At 43.1% G+C, this 23201-nt stretch overlaps 2 protein-coding genes across 5 annotated transcripts in view; one reads left to right on the top strand and one right to left on the bottom strand.

Moving 5' to 3' along the window:
- DOCK2 (dedicator of cytokinesis 2) overlaps positions 1-23201 on the bottom strand; it is a 418455-nt gene that overhangs the window by 90494 nt on the left and 304760 nt on the right. The window contains exons 28-29 of the mRNA XM_086712812.1: positions 5407-5505; positions 2310-2404 (exon numbers count right to left, since the gene is read on the bottom strand). Coding sequence (XP_086568938.1) covers positions 2310-2404; positions 5407-5505 — 194 coding nt within the window. The remainder of the gene's footprint in view (positions 1-2309; positions 2405-5406; positions 5506-23201) is intronic.
- INSYN2B (inhibitory synaptic factor family member 2B) overlaps positions 7552-23201 on the top strand; it is a 120977-nt gene continuing 105327 nt past the window's right edge. For 3 of the 4 annotated variants that reach the window (XM_025924914.2, XM_086712906.1, XM_086712961.1), the window contains exon 1: positions 7554-7843. The gene's annotated coding sequence lies outside the window, so the exon portion shown is untranslated. Of the gene's footprint in view, positions 7844-23201 lie in introns of all 4 variants that reach the window. The other variant, XM_086713092.1, reaches the window with a different exon arrangement.

Below are 23201 nucleotides of genomic sequence, written 5' to 3'. Positions count from 1 at the left end.
TAGGCAAATTTAAACTAGATTTCTTTAAAAATTCTAATCAGTAAGTACTCACTGGATACACAGAGTTCATTATATGTATTTATGAATGTCAGGCTCTGCGGTAGGAGCTGGAAACACAGAGATAAATTAGATATAGTGCTTGCCTTCGAGAAGTCCATTCTTTAGTGACAGAAACAGTCATGTGAAGAGATAATTATAGTACAGTAGAATAAGTGCCATAATATGGGCATGTATAGAAACACAAAGAAAAGAACACATTCTCCTACCATGACAAGAGTTCTAGAAGCATCCACAAAGGAGAGATTATAGTGTCAAGAATTTGAAGGATACTTTCATGCTGAGTTTGGCCTAGAAGGGAGGAAAGCAATAGTTTATGAGAAGTCACAGAAGAATAAAATGGTAGATAACAGTGAATAGTTGAATGTATCTAAAGTAAAGGGTGAGTTGAAGATGACTCATGTGGGTGCTTCATGTATTTTGGCAAAGCCTGAAGACATTATTGACCAGCTGGCAGACAGTAAGAGGATTCACATCAGCTTAAGAGCTGGCTACTACCATAACATGAGATGACTGAACATTGACATAAGGTACTATCAGCTACATAATTTGTTGAGCTCAGTACACAATGAAAATGTGAATCTCCTTGTCAAAAAATTACTAAGAATTTCAAGATGATAAAGAGAGGGCATTACACCAAGTATGGGGACTTTTATAGTGTAGGGTGGTAAGCAACTGCACAAGTTGCAGACCCAGAAAGCTGGCCCTGACATAGAGGTAGAAATGGACCTGCCTCTGATCCGTGATGTGGCCTGGGTCTAATTCCCACCAACACTTTAATCATTGCAAAGCCTGACTCCCATCTGTGCGATGTGAACAGGGAGAATCAGGGCAAGGTTAGCTCAGAATGAGAATTCTGACATTTTATTGCTGGGGTGATTTTCCTCCTCCCAACATAAGCTCTGATGCACAGACATACTTTTTTCTGCCTTGAGAAACCTCTTCTTCCCTTCACCAGCCCCTAAAGCTGGCCCCAAGAGCACTATGGGTAAGTGTGTCTATCAAGTCACATGGCTAGACACTTAGGCATCCAATTAGTAGAAGAACATCTTTTCAGAGGACAGAAAGGTAAGGGATGAGGGTCACCCGGGACTGGAGTCAGCTATGAGGCATACACGAGATAGAAATTCTCAGACTGTATCCAATGACAAAATTATTAATAAGTAAATGTTTAGAGTCTTTCCTCCTTGTCCCCCATTAAGGAGAATTCTGCATCTGCCTCTTCAACTTCTCTTTTTCTTTTACCCTCTAGGGATATTCCCATTTGCCAGTCAATTCTTGGTTTTGCGATATGGAACAAGGGCAATAGGTAGAGACAGACAACAGTGTAGAGTGAAGGCCTTTCATTGGGTGGATTTAAAATAAATATACAAAGCCAAAGGGAAGTAAGTGAGGGGGAAAAAGGGGAAGGGGCCAAGAGAATCCAATTTTAAAGGGGTTTGTGGATAAGGACTGAGAATAAGATTCTAAGAGAAACCTGAATAAAGCACAGGATGTGAGAGATACTGAGAACCACAGAAATGGAGAAAGGGAATAGCAGAAAGTATTGTTGAGTCTTAGCATTTGAATTTCATTTGGATGAGATGATGCTATTTGAGAGATAATTACTTTTCTTTAATGTTGTGCTGGGTTATGTGGGATCTGAATTATACTTGGGTTATACTGGTATCCTATGAGATGTTAATAGAAATTATATACACACAGAGAAGCATACATATATGAACACCAAACGATTCCACTAACAAATAAATTTGTGAAATTCTGTATCCTAAATCCTCCAGAGAATTCCATGAGCATACTGAAGGCTCTAGGAAGTCCTGCAGCACAGAAATCTTTTCAAAGCTATTTAATCCAATGCTTCCTAAATTTATTTTACTCTGTGTCACAAAATATATTTTATTATTTTGAATAAATGTTAAAATAATATAATTTTAATAAGGCTGACCTTAAGGTCTACTGTCTCGAGAGTTTAGGGAAGGCTTCACAAAGCATGTTACTTTAACTGGTATTTGAAGAATGGAGAAGGTGGGGGCTAGCCAGCTCAGTATATAAAAAAGGCATGAGAACTAAAACATTTAAAAAAAAAAAGAAGGTTCAAGATTGGTGTGGAACTCCTTGGGGTTTAAAAGAAGAAAGACTCTGCTACACTTTTTATTTTCACCAGGGAAAAGGTATCCCCACCTTGTCTCTACGAGTGCTCTTTAAAATGATCCCTGGGGTGAGGTAGCTGTTAGGAATGAGTGACAGCTCACCTGTTCTGAACCATACTCATGGCCATCCAATCTACAGGATACACATTTTTCCCAATGAGGTCCTTGAACATGATGAAGGTCTCCATCAAGAAGTCCTGAAATTGTAAAGCGAAACACACCCGTCATCTTCTTTTGTAGGAACTCACTAGAAGTGCCCAGTGCTGTTTACATTTTTTCTTTATTATTTTTTGGAGGGGCAGAAAAGGAAAGGGCACAGCCTTTCAAATAAGTCCAAAGAAACCAATAGCAGTGGATTTTTAAGTGGAAGCTTCAAGTTAGTTACCAGGAGACTGTTTCACAAATACAAGTGGAATGTGAATATGGAAAGTGAAAACACTCTCAAAACAAAGCACTAGCAATTCTGTCTTTGGGAAGAAAGAAGTAAATGCATTTATTGATGTTGCAATTTTATAATCATCTTCCCAGATATGTATTTAATACGGAAATACTCTATACTTTGTGAAGGCATCTCAGGTCATTTAGCAAACAATTATAAACACAATCATCTAATTATCAGTAGTATAAACACAGCTCATTCATATGTCACAGATACATCCATGGGCACATTAGAGGAAACAGCCCAGGGACTCTCTTCGTCTCATTTGAAGAGGCTCAGAGTGGATCTCAACACACCCCATCAGATATTGATTGAAGCAGGCCAAGATTCTGCTCCATCTTTGGAGAATACAAATTCAAGACAAGTCCAAATGGCAAAGACCAGGACCACTGTCATGTGGACACTCCTAAGCTTGAGGAAGAAAAGTCATACTGTCTCTATGCTTTCAGTAAAATTTAAAATCAGTAGGAAACCCACCCAGAGTTCTTTCCTTAAGCCAGGGGTTTCCAAGTTATTCTAACAGCAGAATTCCAGGTCCAAAGAAAATATTACCCGGAACCTAACATATAAAATAGATAAAAGTAGGGGCGCCTGGGTGGCTCAGTCGGTTAAGTGGCCGACTTCAGCTCAGGTCACGATTTCGCGGTCCATGAGTTCGAGCCCTGCGTCAGGCTCTGTGCTGACAGCTCAGAGCCTGGAGCCTGTTTCAGATTCTGTGTCTCCCTCTCTCTGACCCTCCCCCATTCATGCTCTGTCTCTCTCTTCTCAAAAATAAACGTTAAAAAAATTTAAAAAAAATAAAATAAAATAGATAAAAGTAGAAGAGCTGTGGTGTGTGTGTGTGTGTGTGTGTGTGTGTGTGTGTGTGTGTGTGTGTTTATGGTAGAAGATAGTGAAGATGGGAGGAATATAATTTGAAAATCACTGCTTTAAGCTAAATTGCAAAATTCTGGAAATGACATCTGTTCCTTTTCAGCAATCTTTGCTTCTAGGGAAAATTACCTCAATACTTTAAGTCCCAGTTTCCACATCAGCAGAATGGGGATAACATCTAACTCAAAGAGTTACTATGAATATTAAGTGCACACTGTCTAAAGGATGCTCAGCATAGAGCCTGGACCATTGTAAGAGCTCATTAAGTGCTCGATGATAACAATGCTGAGAATTATTCATCCTTGATATCACTTGGGGGAGTGTGGGTATCATCACAGGCTCATTCCCTTCTTATGGCAACAAAGCCTCTGGCTCATAGATGTAAAACCTAGCTTCTGAGTGAGAAGCAATAGCATGCTGTCAGGGTTAGGACAGAAGTTCAAATCCTACTCTGCCACATACTTCCTATGTGGCCTTGAGCAAGCAGATTGTAGACTTGTAAAATGTGACTACTAACCCCTATGTTATACTGTTGTGAAGATTATACAAGAAAGCATATATGTTCAACAAATAAGAATTCCCTTTCCTACTCTCTTCCCACCATTCTTTCCATTGAGGATCAAACATTAGGATCCTGATCTCTCTATTTCCATGTCACATGGCATAGAGAAATTGGGAAGAAATCCTGGGATATTTGGCTCTCCTTTTGTTTTCTTTTGTGTATATCCAGAAATAGGTTCCGTTTCTTCCCAATACTGCACCCAGTGAGGAGACTATCTCTCTGCTGAATGGCTGAAAGAGTAGGACATTGGCTTTCTAATAATTCCCTTTATATGGGCCACTCTCTGAGATTGGTTCAATTCTAGAACCCTTGGTTACTCTAAGGAAAGTTGAAAGTGAGCCCCAGCAGCAGAATTCCTGACTGGCAGCAGTAAGGAGACAATGACAAAGGTGATTATGTTGAGGGCAAAGGGACTGCTATACCCTGGGACAGCCTGGGCTGGCCTTTATGTTGATAAGTCATGTGCTACAGAGCTATGAGCCTATAGGCTACAGTCCTGTGCAGACAGTTCTGTAACAAACGAGTCCTGAGAGGCTAGAAGAGTAAGGGGGTTCAGAGGCCAACTTCCTCCATGCATTTGTGATCATAATATACAAATAGCTACCTTTTACTGGTAACTTAATATGTGAGAACTTCTGTGCTCTCATTAATCCTTCCCCACACTATGACATAAATAACATCATCCGCACTTTTCAGATGGGGAAACTGAGGCTTAAGAGGGGTTAATTTGTCCATGGTCACATAGCTCTCCATGACAAATCCTGGATGCAAATCCAAGACTGTGTAACTAACACTCATGCTTGTAAGCCCCCAAATGTCCATAATTCATCAATAAACATATTTATTTTGCAGCATATTTAGACTGGACATTCAGGTTTCACCTCTGACAGACACTGAAGACATCTTTCAGAAGTGGTATATACAAGCCTAAATGGAAATTAGAACTAGGAAATCACATGAATGTGTTCGTAACTTAGACACACACATGCACAAGGTCCACTGGGACATCTTACTCTAAACTCTTTTTTTAAAAATTTTTTTTAAACGTTTATTTATTTTTGAGACAGAGAGAGACAGAGCATGAATGGGGGAGGGTCAGAGAGAGGGAGACACAGAATCTGAAACAGGCTCCAGGCTCTGAGCTGTCAGCACAGAGCCTGATGCGGGGCTCGAACTCACGGACCGCGAGATCATGACCTGAGCCGAAGTCGGCCACTTAACCGACTGAGCCACCCAGGCGCCCTTCTTACTCTAAACTCTTAAGAGCCAACAGTGTGGCATGTCTCCCCTCCACTGCCCCCCACCCCAGCATCCTGTAGACTCACCACAAGTTCAGAGCTGGTCTGGAAGGTCTCAATATAGAAGGAATAGTGCTGGTCACCCATCTGGTTTAAGATGGCTGTCATACATGCCACAAAGTGACTCTGTAAGAAATAAAGAAAACTGTCATGAAATAGTGAAGAGAGAACCATGAGATTCATCTTTTTCATTTCCTTGACTTCAGACTGGAAAACACCAAACCATCTCGGGCAAGTATAAAAAGTCCCCCAAGGGGATCAGCAAGTGAAACTTGCCTATGAAGAAATGTCTCCTTATGGTTCATTTATGGGCTCGTTCTTCCCAAAAGCATTTATTGAACAGCTATTATGTGACTGGGACTGTAGTGGGAGCTCGGATACAGAAGATAGGGCCTGACCTATCACTTCTACAGCTGCTTGTACTTTGGGAAAAGACCACTGAGTTGGTGTCAGGAGATCTAGTCTCTATCAAGATCCCGAAGACAGTTTGATTTTCTGATAAATAATTTTAATATCTAAGCCCCAATTGTTTCATCTGTAAAGCAAGACAATAATCCATCCATTTCAACCCCCACATATGTATCAAAAAGATCAAATGACTCCTATAATGCTTTGAATTCACTTATTTTCTCTATAGAGGGGTCAGTTGTTAAACCATCATGACTCAGTCAGTGAGAAGCCAGTAGCTACCAGTAACCAGCACTTGTTAAGGGCTTTGGAGGATAAAAGAAATGAGAAGAGGTGGTTCTTGCTCTTCAGGAGTTCATGATCTAGTTGGGAAAGGAAGGTTAACATCCATGAGAGAAAAAGTACAAGACCTTTAATCTGCCAAGCAGACCAAGCGTCAGAGGGATTCAGACAAGAGAGAAATCAATGCAAGGACTTGGAGAAGAGGCGGGTCTGCATGGGATCAGAGGAGCAAGAACCACATTCTTTCATGCACCAGAGTACATCACCATACCCCTTTCTGCTTTACCCTTCCAAATTTTATGACTCTGTATCAGGGTGTATTTTCTGTTTAGGCTAGTATGTGCAAGCAGCATTTAGGAATATCTACTCTGGAAACCTTGTAAAGGGAGTACCAACCACAAATCCACCAGGATAGAGGAGCCACTCAAGGTTGTCTCCTGCAAGATTCCAATGGGACTGCCATCTTAGTCAAAGGAAGTCCCACTAGGTTTGGTCAAGGGGAGGCTTATGGAAGAGGGCCTACTCAATGTGATGTAGGTCTTTCCAGGGAACCTTACTGCTAAAAGGTGTCAGACAAATGGCATACCAGAGTAGTGGGCCTGGAAGTATTATGTGTGAACCAAGAAAATGGTCTTGGTATCACAAACTGCTATCTTTGTTTAGAAAGACACACACACACACACACACACACACACACACACACACACACACACAATACATATCCTTATACACTACAGCTTTATAGTTTATAGTAGTGGAGGAACAGCCTCAATGTCCCAAGAAACTCCTTCTGTGTTCCTCCACAGGAAGTCTTTTGGATAACTGAATGTCCTCAAGATCACATTCCTAAAAGTAACTCCCAGAGAACAGGAATCTCATTTGCTTCTAGGTTTTTTCCAATTAGGATGTCAGGAATAACATGCTTTCCCAATCAGCAAGACCCACTGTAGAGTTTGTGGGGCTCAGAACAAAATGAAAATGAACAGTACTTATTAAAAATTATTCAGAATTTCAAGACAGCCCCAGTGCCCATTCTGGGCACCAGGCAAGGTCATACACCCATGAAGCCAGCCCTGCCCGCCAGTGACCACCACCACACTCACACACCATAAATGTTTAGAAAACATGCAAAGCTGGCAGAGAGTGCAAAGCTGGGACTCTTGGGAGCAACAGTGAGGACACTATGTTTATGGGGACCCGGAGCCTCTACACTGGAGTGAGCTGTCTTGACCATCCAGGAAGGCAAATCCTCTTCTGCTCAGGCCCCCAGAGGGTGGTGGTGAGTTTGTGAAATTATCAGTCCTTTTCAAACGAGACAGAACACTACCATCTCTGTTAACTTAAGCAGGACCCACTTAAACCAAGAAAGAAGATTTATAATTGTGTATCCCGCTGGCCAGGCTGGATGCCAGGAAGGAGAAATCAGAGAGTTTGAGAGGTGTGTGTGTGTGTATGTGCATGAGCGTGTGTGTGCGCGCACACACGCATGTGTTTCCTCTACTCCCTCCATCTCATCTCTCCTCTCCTCAAAGATTTCAGCCTATGACCACTAGAGGTCTTTTCTTTTCACATGGTAGCTGCCGAGCAGTTTGTTCGGCTTTTTATTTATTCCTACGTGAGCAGACCCACTACACTTCTTGCATATAAACAGTGAAAATTACAACATAAAGGACTCATTATTCCTTCTTTTGGAGTAATTCTGCTGCTTGTCAAAGCCTGGCTCATTTTGCAAGGAAAGGGAGGACATCTCTGCAGGTAATTCTACTGCTTCAAGGTAAGAGATTTGGGCAGGTTTTATTTTTTATGATCCATGATCCTCTAAGAGAAAATGCTATCGCCTCTTGGACAATAGTTTACTTTTAAAGCTTTGGCTTAAATGAGTCCTGGGACCATGAGCTTTTGTGTGTGTGTGTGTGTGTGTGTGTGTGTGTGTGTGTGTGTGTGTGTGGTTGTGTGTGGTGGAAAATCTACCATTGTCAGAACTGCAGGCTGCCCCAAATGCATAGATACGGAATGCTTGTTATTTCCAATGGCTTGATTTGAATTTGAAGTGGGGGAGAAAAGCAAAAAAACAAACCTCAAAGCTCAAGTTGCTTGGAATTACCTTGAAAAGGCTGCATTTTCTTAAGCCTTGTTTAGAGAAACTTCCATGCTTCATTTTAAAAGAAAATAAAAGGGGAAGGGGTTCTACTCCCCACCGAGAGAGAGAGTAACCATTTTACGAAAGGATCCACTATTTTTTTTATAAGGACTTGCTCAGTGTGTTACAGTCCACCAATCAATCAAAATTACTTTTACCGGCTTGTTCATTTCTTCCTTCTAACTACCACATAGAAAAACCCAGCTCAGTGCCTTACAGTACGATTTGTAGTGCAATGTGACTGAAGTTTGGACAAGTTACCTGCATTTGGCTGTTAATGAAAAATGACAGTGTTTTCCATCCGACTAGAAGCACCCCTTTTTTCCTACTATGATGTCTAGCCCACTTTAGTACCAAATCTGTCAGAAATCACACCAATGTGACCGACTGATTAGTGAAATGGCATGAGATGCCAGCAGCAGGTTTGCATTCAGAACAGGTTCCCCTCTGTCATTTAAATTAAAAAACAAATAACAAAGCAAAACAAAAAAAAAAAAAAACAAAAAAAAAAAGGAAGAAAGAAAGAAAGAAACTAAACACTCTGTCACATAATGATAGAATGATGGGATAATATTATGCCTCTCTGACGTTTATCCCTTTTTCAGTAATATCCTTAACATGGCAATCCACCTCTTAGCTTCCTGTCCCCTTCCCTTTTTACGAGTTTGAGACCTTACTTCTACATCCACCATATTTTAAATGTTTAGAAAGAGAGAGGAATGGGGTGGGGGTGTGATTCACTAGCAACTCAGATACTCCTAACATTGACATTGCTCAAACTTTATAGTGTAGGAGCCAAATCTCCCAGTCCTGTTGGCAACATGGAAAAGCCCGAGTACTGCATGGGGTACTCGACAGCAGGGTGGAGGGATGCCCTTCAGTCCAAGCTAGGGAGAATCCCCCTCTTCCCATCCCTGGCAGAAATGCTATAGGTGACATATATTTACTACCAAGGCATGAGGCAGCCACTCATCCATAGCCAAGCAGCATGCCAGGTGCCTAGATGGGAAATTGCTTCTTAAAACAGAATAGCAGGGGGACCTGCATCTTAACTCCCAGAGAGAAATTGTATCCGAGACGCTGGCACAAATCAGGCAGAGTCACCTCGGCTCCGTTCGGGGCGGTTGAAAATGTAGCTAATGAATCACAGCATGGAGAGACACGGTTTGAAACTAGGTCAAACGTGTAAAAATAAGTGCAATCATCGCAGGCACTTGGCTGATGAGGGGCTACTTAACGCCTTGAGTGGCAGGGTTTATTTGCCACATAGAACCCTCTTCAGCGATCTGCCACAATCAATCCTCTTAATTAATGCAGCCCATCAGTGTGGAGAGAAGTCTTGCACACCTGGGAGAGAGCTGAAGCTCCAAAGGGAAACAGCCAGGGTCTCTTCACTGTGTGATGGCAAGAAAGAAAAAGAGAAACCCGGTATCGTGTGATTAATATTAATTAGCTGGGATACTAGATGACTGGGATCAGGAGAGTAGCCCTCCCCAAATCATTTGGCTCCTTTGCATAGAAAAATCATCATCGTCGTCGTCATCATCATCATCATCAGCATATTGATAAGGCCGATAGCTGGGTGAACATCAGTTAACTCAAACATATCTATTTAACCACCTCTAACGCAAACACACCTACACACACATACACACAACAGTCAAGCCCCCTGCAGTGCTGAGTGGACCTGGAAGAGACTATCAGTTTGCCCTGCCTTGAAAAACAAACAAAACAGGGGGAGAGGGGCATGGTTGCTGTGGATGCGTCCCCCACTCACCTGAGATTGTGGGAGGGATGAGCTCACAGAGGGAGAGAAGCAGCTAACTTTGGGAGCTTGCTACCTAAATGCCAACATTACTACGCGATACCAGCTGGTGACACGTTGCTATAGTAACTTCAAATAATGTGCAGGGCCAAAATAAAATAAAATATAGAAAGCGCCAAGGAGAGGAGATGAAGGAAAGTTTTCATACCAAGGAGGCTCATAGGGAGATGAAAAGTTCTATTTATCAGGACATTTATTTCCTTTGGAGGCTAAGAGTGGCCAAATGTCATTCTCAGGTTGCTTCTCCATTCACTCCCACATCTGCCATGTGGTTATATAACAGATTTTATTCCTGGGTGGAATTGGCACTGTCGTGTGGTGGATCCAGGACCGGAAGTGGGAGGCTGTTGTGTTAGGAGAAACAGGGACTCTAAAACCCCTTCATCTTAGAGCTTTGTAGGCTACTCAGAGTTACAGTTTGTAGCGATTTGGGGGGAATCTAGTGTATTGTTCTGTCTTAGCAACCATCAAGTCTGGGCACTGTGCTAGGTGTGAAGGTGCAGCAGTGAGCGGGATGGATAAGGCTGTGCTCCAAAGAGTTTACACCTGGTTCTGCCAGGATGTAGAGCATCAGAGGGCCTAGGAGCCAGCCTATCTGAATTCAAATCTCAGCTCTATCTCTTACTAGTTGTGTGGCCTTGGGCAGGGTCTTGTGCCTCAGTGTCCTCATCTGTAAAAGGGGATAAAAAATATTCCTTACTTCATACAGTTCTGGTGAGAATTAAATCAAAAGGCACTTAGAACATAGAAAGCCCTCGATAATTGTCAGCTATTATTATTATTCTCATTGTTGCTGACTGTGGTCTAGGGAAACTATGCAGATTAGCCAATTGAAATCCCTGACCTGGAAGAAGGATATGATGAGATCACTTACCCATGACTGTCTGTGGACACATCAAGTGCTCCCAATAACAGCTCAGTGCCCTTTGACTCCGAACATGCCTTTGGTTAAAAACATGCCCAAAGTCCAGCTGTCAAGTATACTGAACATGTGCCTCTTGGACCAGATACGTTGGGAGGTTTCTTTTATTTGGGGACAATTGCAAGAAGGTAGGAAGAGTCACAATAGCACCCAAATTGTTCAAAAGCATGAAATACAACTGTCTTCATCAAAAACGTATCCCCCTGTCTCTGTGTGCAGTGACATTCTTTGGTTACCCAGAGATCCTGCTGTGTGATAGAGTAAACCAAGTTACCTTCTTTCAGGGGAAGCTTCTTGATGGGCACAGACCCCAGGGTTTCATGTGGCCAGCTCCACGTCAAAGGCACAACATCACAGGAAAACAGAAAAGTGCACTTGGATGCTATATACTCTGGATATGCCCTGACACATTATATCTGTACAAGATGACAACTAGTGTAGAGTTATCTGTGTGCACCTCTGCCTGGTGCTGTGGGCATTAATGATGGCTCAACTACTCAGCATTGTCAGGGCCAGAGCTGCAGGTGTCTCCTCAGAGAGCTAGCATCACTCACAAGGAGCAGGAAGGGAGGGGCAGACAAGGCTGCTTTAAATCAAGGTTGGAAAAGAAGACTGAACTGGTAACATGCTCTTTATTTGAGACGAACACATTCTGATCTTGGTGGACCTGTGCCTATGGCTCTGTGATGTGGGTCACTTTAAACCATCCAAAGGATATAGTGGGATCCCAAGGGGGAGGTGGATGGCAAGCAAATTCCATTCATTCATTCCTTGTGCTCAGGACTCTACATTCATCATGTCACTGATTCATTTCAACAAACTCATGAGGTCAACTTTATACCCATTTTATAGATCAGGAAAGTGAGATGTATGGAGGTCAAGCAGCTTGCCTAGATAGACATTTAGTATATGATGGGACAGGGATTAAAATCTGAATCTTTCTGACTCTAAAACCTGTATCTTTTCATAAATCCACTGTGTCTCCCATGTCAGCACTGTCAGCTCACCTGGGGAGAGATTTTTGTCCATTTATTCATTGCTGTATCACCAGTCTAGAATTGAACTTGCACTTAGTGTGGGTTCAGTAAATACGTGTTAGATGAGAGACTGAATTTATTATAGTATTCCTCATCTCTAAAAGAATGTTATAGGGACCACCCTGCACACACAAACTCTGAAAAGTTAGGGTCATGTGTAGACCACCTTTGCCTTGGGAGAGGCCAGAAATTAAAGAATTTTTGTTCTGCTTTTGAGTGTACTCCATCTTAAGTTATATTTGATCAAGCTACAGTGAGATCGTTCTTTCACACATTCCTTAATTCAACAAATATTTCTTGAGCACCTACTATGTTTCAGGCTTGGTTCTAGCTGCAGGGGATACAATCAGAAATGAGAGTAACAAGATTTGTTCTTAATGAGCTCTTATTCCCATTGGATAGAGGGCCAGGGATGGAGAAACACAGTAGAATGAATGAATAACCAAGTAATAATATTTTAGGCAGTGATATCTGCTACTAATGAAATATTACCCAGCAATGAAATGGGGATGGAGTGAGAAGGAAACTATTTTCAACAGGGGAGACAAAGGCAGCCTCTTAGAGAGCTGGCATTTGAATGGAGATCTGAATGATGAGAGTCAGTCATGCAAAAATCTGGCAGAACAGCATTTCTGGGCAATTGAATAGCAGATGCAAAGGCCCTGAGGTGGATGTGCTTGGAGTCCTGGAGGATCCCAAAGAAGGCCAGCATAGCTGGAAGGTATGAAATGAGGGAAGACACTATATAAGATGAGGTCAGAGAGACAGGCAGAGGCCAGATCCTATGGGCCCTTGGGGGTCAGAGGCAAGCATATGGATTTTCCTCCAAAGTGCAGAAGGAGGCCATTGATTCGAGTTTTAAAAAGCTCACTCTTGCTGCTGTGTGTTTCAAGAACCCCTCTTTAAAGAGATGGCTCCCATGTCTTACCACATAAGCCCATCTCCAAGACACTGTACTGGACTTATTCCCACGGTCATGGGTCTGTGAAAAGTGCAAGTTGTTTTCACTGTTGACTCTTCCTTATTCCTGGTAGTGTGACCTCTTTTCGGCAAATGCTTCTCACTAAATTATTATTTTATAGCGTACTCTGTCCCTCTTTGTTCAGGCAAGAGAGTGGACTCTAGTTTTATGCGGATCCCATCTATCTTCAAGCTTAGTGGGCTCATCTCCCTTTTATTTGGAGCTGAATGAAGGGGAGCCTGCTCCAGTGGCTCCCAGTCTCTGATTAAAGCCATTCCCATCTGTGGGACCTGAGAAACCTGCTTGCTGGGAAGGAACACCCGCCCAGTTTTTAATTGAACAGAAGATTTTTTTTTAATGTTTCTAATAACATTTGTGGAGGTGTGGGTGAAGTTCACAAATGTGATTGCAAGAAGAATAGTTTCAGAAGCATGGATTTATTCTCAGCACATATACCAGTGATGGGCCTCCAAATCTTTGCACTGAATGCCTCAAGAAAGGCTGTGCAAAAAGACTGTTTGGAGTCCTGGACAATACAGTATTGTCCTCAGCTCACTTCTCCCTGGGAAAAATCAAAGCCCTGAGTATCACCAGAATGTGGGCTCTGGATAAGTATCCTAAGCAGCCCCTCACCTTCTTCTACAAACGTGTGGATCAAGGTTATGTATGACACCAAGATCAACCTCCAATAGAAAAAAGATTCACAAAAGGATACTATGTTTCAGGCAGGAGGCATTGTGGGGTAAAGGACAATAACTACCATTTAAAGGGCTAAGCCTGTATCCGGCACTTTTTATAGGACTTTGTATATGGTTGTGGCAAGAGAAGAAAAGAACTGGAAGAAGGAGAAGCTAATAGTAGTCGGACATTTATGAGTCAGACACTAGGCTAAAAAGTATAGTGATGGTCACAACCACCATCAGTTATTGAGCACTCGCCATGGGCCAAGTGGTATATACGCATTAATCCTCCCAGTATCCAGGTGATCTTGATAAAACCACATGTACTTTACAGATGAGAAAACCGAGAAGCAGAGAGGTGACATGACTTAGCTAGATCAGCCTGACCCCACGATGCTTTTGTTTTTCTTAGAAAAAAGAGAAAGACAATACCATTTTGCAGACATGATATAATCTTAGTGACAGGAAAATTAAGCAAATCCTTAAAGTATACGAAGAAAGGAAAAGGGCATAACATTTTACCTCACTGTGCTCCCTGCCTAAATAGCCTTGAATATTAAGAACATTCAATATTCCATTCAATTCAATAAACTTCTCAAAAACTAAGAAATATTCTAGATATTTCCTATGCCTATATAGAGATGGAAGGATGGGTGGATGGGTGGATGGATGGATGGAGGTAGCTTGGCATATGGGTAGACACAAAGCCACATAGACTGAACTAGCTCTCTTCATGACTGTGCCCTGTGGTTTATGAGTCTCCCATGATTTTAGGCTCAAATGAGGATAAACACTCGATCTTCTGCGGTGCTTAGGGCATTGAAGGCCAAGAAGGGTTCAGAGTGGAACATCAGTGCCATGTACTTGGAAATATATCTGGTTTCCCATAGAAGCAGTTTTCCTAGAAGGCACTAGACAGGGAATCCTAAGTCTGGGAGCAAACGCCGTTTCTCTTCAACATGCTCTGGAACTTTGGACAAGATACTTGATCTCTCTGGCCTCAGTTCTCTCATCCCTGAAAAAGGGACCAGTGCTACCAACAGCACTGTTGTGAGGAGTAAGTAGAAGGCAGGTGCAGGGGTCCTGTGTAGAGCCTGGCACACCAGAAGCACTCAGAAAACCTTCTTGCAATGCTCAGCTTCAGCCCCCTCTCTGGTTCACCAGAACAGTTTGCTGATCAGCTGAGGAAGTGTGGAGTTAGCTTTTGGTTGACTCGTGGAGGATGATTTAAACCTCCCTGTGGACCTGGAGAGCTGCATTGCGGATGATGATTTATACAATCTCTCCCTGCCCTTTGTTTCCCTTTACAAAGTCTCCACGTTTAGATGAGAGGAGGGGCAGGCAGACAAATGTGTTCACAGACAACCAGGCAGCGAGGCAAGAAGGTTTTCAGAAGGGATGATTATTTTGTGGATAAAAGGATTGCTTAGTTTACCCCTTGTGTTTACTTCACAAGGAGTGAAGAAGAGTAAAGAAGATCTCTCTCTCACATTGCGTTTTAAACTTCAAGCCCAGCTTTCCAACCAGGACTCTCCCTGTGCCTCCCCAACCTCCCCCAGATAGGTCGAGTTGTCCCTGCTGCAAGTGGCCTGCTAGTCCCAGCAGAATCCGGTACTCAGGTCTGAGTATGATAATAACAGTTGGGTGTGTGTGCAGGTGGCCTCTTTGCAACACCTGCCTTGACTGCTTAACTTTACAGGGCTCAACCAAAGCAATGACACACTGATGGTTTAATTATTAATCCACATTAGGGCAGGATTTTCTCCTTTCCCAGATAATCCTCCACTCCTTATTCCCAATTAATCAATCGGTTAACAAATATTTACTCAGCACCTATTATCTGTAAGGAGCTGTATCAGGTACCTATGACACTCTGAAGATCTCAGAGTACTAGGGAAGATTATCCCTGTCTAGGTAGCTAGCTAGCTATCATTTATCTATCTGTCTATCAATATAGTGGTTTTCAACTAGGGCAATCTGTCATAATTGGAGGAGAGGGGAGGTTGCTAGTGATATCTATTGCATAAAGGCTAGGAATGCTGCTAAACACCCTACAATATACAGGCCAGCCCCAACAACAAAGAATGATCCAGCTCAAAATGCCACCAGTGCTGAAGTTGAGAAACTCTGATCTGAAGAGAGATATATGTTATGAAGCCAGATGACAGGTGCAAAATGAGTGCTATAAGTAAAGCTTTCTCTAGGCTTTTAAGAAGTGGAAATGACCTTTGTGGGTAGGGATGTTTAGGGAAAATTTCACAGAGTATGTGGGGCTTGAGGAACTACATGATTGAAAGGGATTAAGCTAAAAATGGGAAAGGACATCTTAGATCTATAGAAAATACATTTCATTTTATAATTTGATTAATTTGATCGGGAGTAACTGCCTAAAAGAGCTGTGTGGGGAATGATTCTAAGGCCAAGTCCTAGCTCAGCAGGAAAGAGTGTTGATTGATTAGTGATGTCTGCTATAGGCAAGGGAGGGGGAGGGATAGTGGAGATGCTGCGAAATTGCTGTCCCACTTTTGTATGTGGAACAGGATGAGGAAAGACGCAGAGGTGGAAATGAGCAAAGTGTTTTGGTATAGCAGAAGTTCACAGAGGGAGATCATGAGAGAGACTAGGAGGAACAGACTGGAAGGGCCTTGAATGCCAGGTTGAGAGCTTTGAGCCTCAATCTGCAGGTAATGGGACGCCACACAGGCACCTGCCTACTGGGTTGCCTTCAGGACAGCTCTGCTGACAAGGTCTTGAGAATGAAAGACAGCTGCCCAAAGTCCTTGCTCTTCACTTCTATAAAGAGAGTACTATTTCATCTGTTAACAGTAAAAACTGGCAGAATCATCATGCTTGGGCTTTTATGAAGCTGATTCCAATGATGAAAAAAAATCCTATGAAGCTGAACTCAGAGATAACTGTTTGAAAAGCTGACTCCAAGGGTTCACATTAATGAGCTCCCGTAAAGCCCTTTTGGATAGAGCATTCCTTCTGATGTCGTATGTGCAAAAAAAAAAAAAAAAAAAAAAAAAGCCTCAAGGAGGAGGGGGCAGAATGGTGGCAGAATGGTGGAAGACCATTTCTGGGGCTCATCTGCCACTGACCTTCTGGTAAGGACACTACACTGCCCACTGATGTTGTGCTTCCCGCCAGCCCCCAGATCCCCGACCCACTGGCTCCATAGGCTGTTTCCTCTCTGCCCTGGGAATGATACCTCATTGATTTATTGGTTTGCGATTTTCCGAATGACATCATACTCCATTTTTTTCATTCTTTCCTTTTGCTCACCTCCCTCCTCTTAAATTCCCATTTGTCCCACTTCTACTTCCCTGTCCTTTGGAATGGTAACAACACCTTCCAATTACTCCTCTGCAGTCCGCATTAGCTGCCTGCTGACTCCTTCTCCCTGTCATCATTAATAAAGGTGACACTGCAGCTTGGCGTGAGTGCAGGTCCGCCTCCCACCTGCCCCACCCTCCCCTCTCTTGGACCAGAAGACTCCCTAACCACAGAGCCCCTGCCTTTGACGCTTTCTTCCTGTACCCAGCTCCCTTCCCTGTGTTCTAATCCACACTCAATTAAAGAAAGATCAAGTGACACAATAAAAATGCCATCCAGAGAGCTGGCCTGGTAATGCCCAGATATCAGATCAACTTACTACAACCCCATATCTACTAATTCTATCTAGAAAAAAAAAAAAGGACGTCATAGTTGTCTGGACGGATTTGTTTTTGAAAACCCCTGCTGACTCTTTTGCCCCGGCAGGCCTGGAGAAATCCTAGCAAAAGTCTAATCAAAGTTAAAGCTTAGAATTGGAGAGATGATAGGGAGGGTGCTCCTTGGGAGTCCTGGCAAGCCAGTGTCCTTGCAGCACAAGGGGAAAGCTATGGACCAGGGAGATTAGGTGGCTTCCCCATGGTCACTCAGCAGCTGTCAGTGGTAGAGCGGGTGCTAGAATGCAGCTGTTCTGACCACAGTGTTAAATCGACTATACCATTCTCTACCAAGTCTAAATGCTGGCCCCTGGCCTCCAAGACCCCCGCAAACAAAATAACTGTTATTTTCCTATCTCAGCCAAGGGGTTGCCCTGATACCTAGAATAAATGGACCTCCACTAATAATGAAGGCTGATGTTTGATGTGCACATGCTTTATCTCCCTCACCACGTAGGTTTCCAGATTTGGGGAAGAACAAGCCATTGAGCACTAATTTCATCTTTCAAAAAAAATTGAATGGGCGCCTCTATTACCACTATTCATTCCCACTTTGATTGATTATGTTCTGTGCCCAGCATCCAAATCTGGTTAAGAACATCAAATTAAAAACCAAACGATTGATCACTGAAGTCACTCTGTGTAATGAAAATGGTCTGAATGTGCCTCGGGGCAGGAACAGGGTGGGATGTGGGAGGCTTTGCTTACAACACTTTGCTCTGAGATGCTCAAACTGGCAGTGCGCAGGACTCACACAGTGCACAGAAATGCTTTGGTTGGCATGGTATTGTTGTTGTTGTTGTTGTTGTTTTTAACATTTGACTTGTGTGTCAACTATATTCAAACAAAAAACTAAAAAATAAAAAATAAAACATTTGACTTTTTGTCAACATTTAAAAGACAGAAGCTATTCCATAAAGTTTTGAATTTTCAGCTTCTCTTGGACACTTACTTGGAAGATCCAGAGAGAGCATTCTGCGTTCCCATATGGCAGCACTGGGAGCTACCTCCAGAAGGTGGACAGGGCCTGTGGAGGTTGGATATGCACTTGCCAGGCATCCCAGGCCTGGCCTTATTCTTGGGTGACATACTTGTCTTAGCACTGAAGTCCTCTGTCCCAGGAAACCCCTCAGCCCCTGGCAAACCAGGATAACTGGTCACTCTACCTAGTTCTTCTTTTACATACTTGCCTGGTCCCTGTGGGCATGTGCACATATGGCATTTTCCCCATGGCCTCTTCCCCATGGCTCCCTTCAAGCCCACATGGTTCCCCAGAATGACATTCAAGGCTGCCCAGCATCTGAATCCTGCTTCTCCTCACTTCCCCAACCTACCTGCCATCTATTCCAAACTTCTCTTCATTCTCTTGGCATCTGCATAAGCTAAGGATGCCTTCTTTTACACAATTCCTTTTTCAAGACCCATGCAAGTGATATTCCCTCCTCCAGGAAGTCTTCTATGATTCCACCTGATGCTCTTCTGCCCCAGACAGACCTAGGTACACCCTCCCTCTGCTACAATCATTCTTTCTCCTTCTGTTGTATGCATCACCATTAACACAGCATCTAGTGAGTAGACTGTGGCGGTGGTCGTCCTAAAGAAACAGAGGGAGTCAGAATTTTGATTAAGTTTAAAAAAGAAAGTAAAAATTGTAAAACTTAATTAGAAGTCCCAGTATCTCTGTGAGTTTTTTATGATTCACCAAAATGAAAACTGAACACCATCCCACAGGAACCTGTCCCCACCCCATGACAATATTTAGCATTCCATAGTCTAAGAACATCTGGGTCTCCTGAACACTGACATCCAACTCTCCTTCTACTTATAACATGGAATATTAATTACATGCCCTCCTGTGTTCTCTGCTAGCCCTGGAGGTACTCAAGGTCAGGGACCTTCTTCCATATCCTGTATCTTCAATGCCTGGCTCATGGAAAGTGCTCAGTAAAAGGTTTTCCAAGTGAGTGAGTGAGTGAGTGAACCTCCATCAAAGGGTCCAGGGGACTGTCTCATTTGCTATGATTTTAGAAAAAGAAAAAAGGTTCTTCTTAACTGTCCCAGTGCCCACAGGACCTCTGTTTCTTAGCTGGCTGCCCTGAATCATATTACAAGCTAGAACAATCAATCTATGATTAGGGTCAAGCCATCATTCTTTTGGACATTTATCATGAGATCATAAGATTACAAAGTGTTGGTAGCTTTAGGGTCTTTTCTTATAAATAAAGAGAATTCCAGAAGTCCAACTTCCTACTGGACATTTCCCCTGGGACACCCCATTGGCAGCTCATCATAAACATGTCAACATCATCCTTCCCTCTCAGGCCTCTCTCCCTCCTCCCTATGTTTTCCTTCTTAGAATCACCCTCAGCTTAAGACAACAGCCTAGCCATAGACTTTGGTTCTGATCATGCTCCTTCTCTCTCCCTTTCCTCTCTCTCTTCTCTCTCTCTCCCTCTCTCTCTCTCTCTCTCTCTCTCTCTCTCTCTCTCCTATAAATCACCTAGGCCTGGGGATTTAGAAATTTATCTTGAATGTGTTTGTTCTTTGCCCCCACTCTCACTGCCCTGATTGAAGTTACCATCATTGCCACCTGGCTTACTGCAACGACCTCCTAAGTGGACCCTGCCTCCAGCCCTGCCCCTTCTAATCTCCATATTGCAGGCAGAGTGTGGTCTTACTAAACTGGAAATGAGACTGACTCTCACTCCTGCTTAAAATCTTCCCCTGACTCAGGGTAAAAATCCAAACTTCTTAGCACAGGATGCAATTCTCTGCATGATCTGGTCCCTTTCCAACTTGATTTCTTCCACTCTTTCTACCTGCTCCTTTAAACTCTACCATCAGGCAACACAGAATTGCTGTCCAACTCACTTATCCAGGTCATAGTCCTGTCACCTCTGACAGCCTGACACATGGTGTTTCCAGCCTCAACACATCAACACGCGTGAACATGTGCACGCGTGCACACACACACACACACACACACACACACCTTTAAACAATTTGCCTCATCACCTCTATTGAGCTTCAGGTTTCATATTTGAGATCACTTCCTCCACTAAGTGTTCTGGGAGTCTCTCCACCCCATGCTGAGTTGGGGGTCCTTCTCTGAGCTCTCATGCCCCCAGAATCATCACTTTGGTGGCACTGATCACAGTTTTCAGGACCCCTAAACTTATCTGTCTATCTTTGCTATAGGACTGTGAGGGCAGACACTGGATTAGTATCCAATTTCTTATCTCTTCATCTACAATATAGTTCCTGGCACATAGTTGGTACTCAACAAATATTTGCTCAATGAATGGCTATATGGTCTCAGATGGAAGAATAAATGGGGCACAGGTACCTAAAGGGCGTGTGCTAATTTGGGTCTGCTTTGAGGAGACACACAGATTGTTACAGGGCTGTCTTCTAATCAAATAATTTTCTCAAGGGAATTAGAATAAAGTTTGGTCTGTCATGGAAAGTAACTTCCTCACTGTGTAATGGCTTAAGCCTGAGTGGGAAGGGCAATGGATTTTGGAATCCTGGACATTCTTTCCAGCCTCATATCCCATGGACACAGTAGGAAACAACACTAGGCCCAGAATTAGCAGACCTGGATCTCGGCTCCAGTCCTGCCACTTGATTCCTGTGTGCCCCAGGGAGGTTGCTTGCTCTCTCTGTCTTCACCTATAAAACAAGGGTATGGAACCAGCTCCTTTGACTCTGAATGTGGTCACTTGTGGTTATCCATAGCTGAATTTGCATCCTGATTCCCAAATTCCTAGCTGTGTAGGCCTCTGTAAGTAATGCTGACTTTGTGGGGCTGTTATATAGATTAAATATGATTACATTCATAAGGGGATAATGCAGTAGTGCTTACAGAATATTCAATAAATGGTTACAATTAAGAGTATAGGCATATCACATGGTTAATTTTTTAATGGTTATAGGATAAAGCTACACAGAAATAGCTAAGATTTAAGCTCTTTAACTCTGAGTCATGTCAACCCCCTCCCAAAAAAAAGATTGATTGTACATATTTGCAGCCCTCTGTATCTTTAAAACAAAGCATCCAATAAAACTGACATTATGTCACAATTAAGACAATAAGGGGCGCCTGGGAGGCGCAGTCGGTTGAGCGTCCGACTTCAGCCAGGTCACGATCTCATGGTCCGTGAGTTCGAGCCCCGCGTCAGGCTCTGGGCTGATGGCTCGGAGCCTGGAGCCTGTTTCCGATTCTGTGTCTCCCTCTCTCTCTGCCCCTCCCCCGTTCATGCTCTGTCTCTCTCTGTCCCAAAAATAAATAAACGTTGAAAAAAAAAAATTAAAAAAAAAAAGACAATAAATGTTAATTGTACTGAATCAAGCCACTAATTTTGCTCCTACCATAATGGAATTATATATTTCATTTTGGAATTTTAAAGCCCTTACAACTTCAAAGCATCATCTGTCGCATGCTATCATTTCAAGATTGGCAGGATATTGTTGTAAAGGAAAACTTCCCTGCCCTTGTGATGTCAGATGATGTTCCCCAGGGCATCCACCCCCTTCCCTCAGGTCTCATTTAGTGTCCAAGGTTCCAGCTGGTGGCACAGCATGAAGATGCCTTTCCAATGAATACCCTGTGTTCCTGGAATCCTTCTCTGGTCCAGGACCCATGTGGATTATCACTTTCACAGCTGGTTAGAACAAGGAGAGGCCTGAATTCTATCTAGTCCTAACTTTGCCATCAAGGAGTTGGGTAATCTTGGGTGAGTATCTTAACCTGTAGAGGCCCGATCTGGAAAATAGTAAAGAGGCTTATGGCTTCAAATTCCAAAGGTGTATTATTGGTATGTGAAATTAGAGAGATTGCAGAAGTAGGTCCCTTCCTTTCTCATTCCTTGGATGAGGCTGGGCCGGGAAGTTGTGGTTACCAAACTTTGCTACACATTAGAATTACCTGGTAACCCAATTCCCCAGGCATCAGGACTTTTAACGCTCCCTGGGTAATTTCTGATGTGCAGCAAACTTGGAGAACCTCTGGTCCTAGGGAGTCAATATAGCTCAATAGACAAAAATGAGGCAGGCTTCCCTGACTCCAGACTGGCCACTGGTCATAAATAAGCTACTCGATCCCTACAAGCCTACTCTTCCTTACTTCTGAACTCATAAGGTTTTTGCAATCAATAGGTGAGATAATGCACAGGCACCTAAGGCTACTCAAAGCATGGTTCATTGACCAGCAGCACCAGGGTCACCTGAAAACTCATTGGAAATGAAGAATCTCAGGACCCCATCCAGACTTGATGAATCAGAATCTGATTCTCAAAAAATTCCCACGTAGGCAGCTCTCAAATATTGAAGTTTGAGAAACACTGCTCTAATACTCAGTTCAATAAAATGTACCTTTGTGTAACTTTCTCATCAGCCCTCTGAGTTCATTCATTAGCCATTCATCAACACTTGCACAGCACGTGTGAGGCCAGATGCTGGGCCCCTAGCATAGTGACTGGCTCATAGCAGGGCTTCAAGAGATGTTTGGCCATTTCATGAATGGATACAAAAGGGAATTAGACCTGCTTCCTACTCTCCAGGAAGCTCATGGTCCATGAGGAAAATCAAGATATGAACTCGCATATCTGGAACAGAGCAATAGTTACGAATGATGAAGGCTCCCCTTTATTTGTATACTTGCCACATGGCAGATATAATGCTAAGCAATTTAGGTACACGATCTCTTTGAATTCTCAAAACAATCTTAAGGATAAATACCATTATCACCTGCCTTTTGCAAATGAGGGAACTTTGGCACAGAGGAGAAAAGTAGCTTGCCCAGAGCTACACCCGATGAGGAGGTGGCACTGACAAGGTTTGAAGTCAGCGCAGCCCC

This window comes from Puma concolor, chromosome A1 (genome assembly GCF_028749965.1).
Source record: "Puma concolor isolate L17-30 chromosome A1, mPumCon1.1.hap2, whole genome shotgun sequence".
In the NCBI taxonomy this organism is placed as follows: domain Eukaryota; kingdom Metazoa; phylum Chordata; class Mammalia; order Carnivora; family Felidae; genus Puma; species Puma concolor.
The sequence above is the reverse complement of the archived record's forward strand: the minus strand, read 5'-3'. Positions and strand labels throughout refer to the sequence as shown.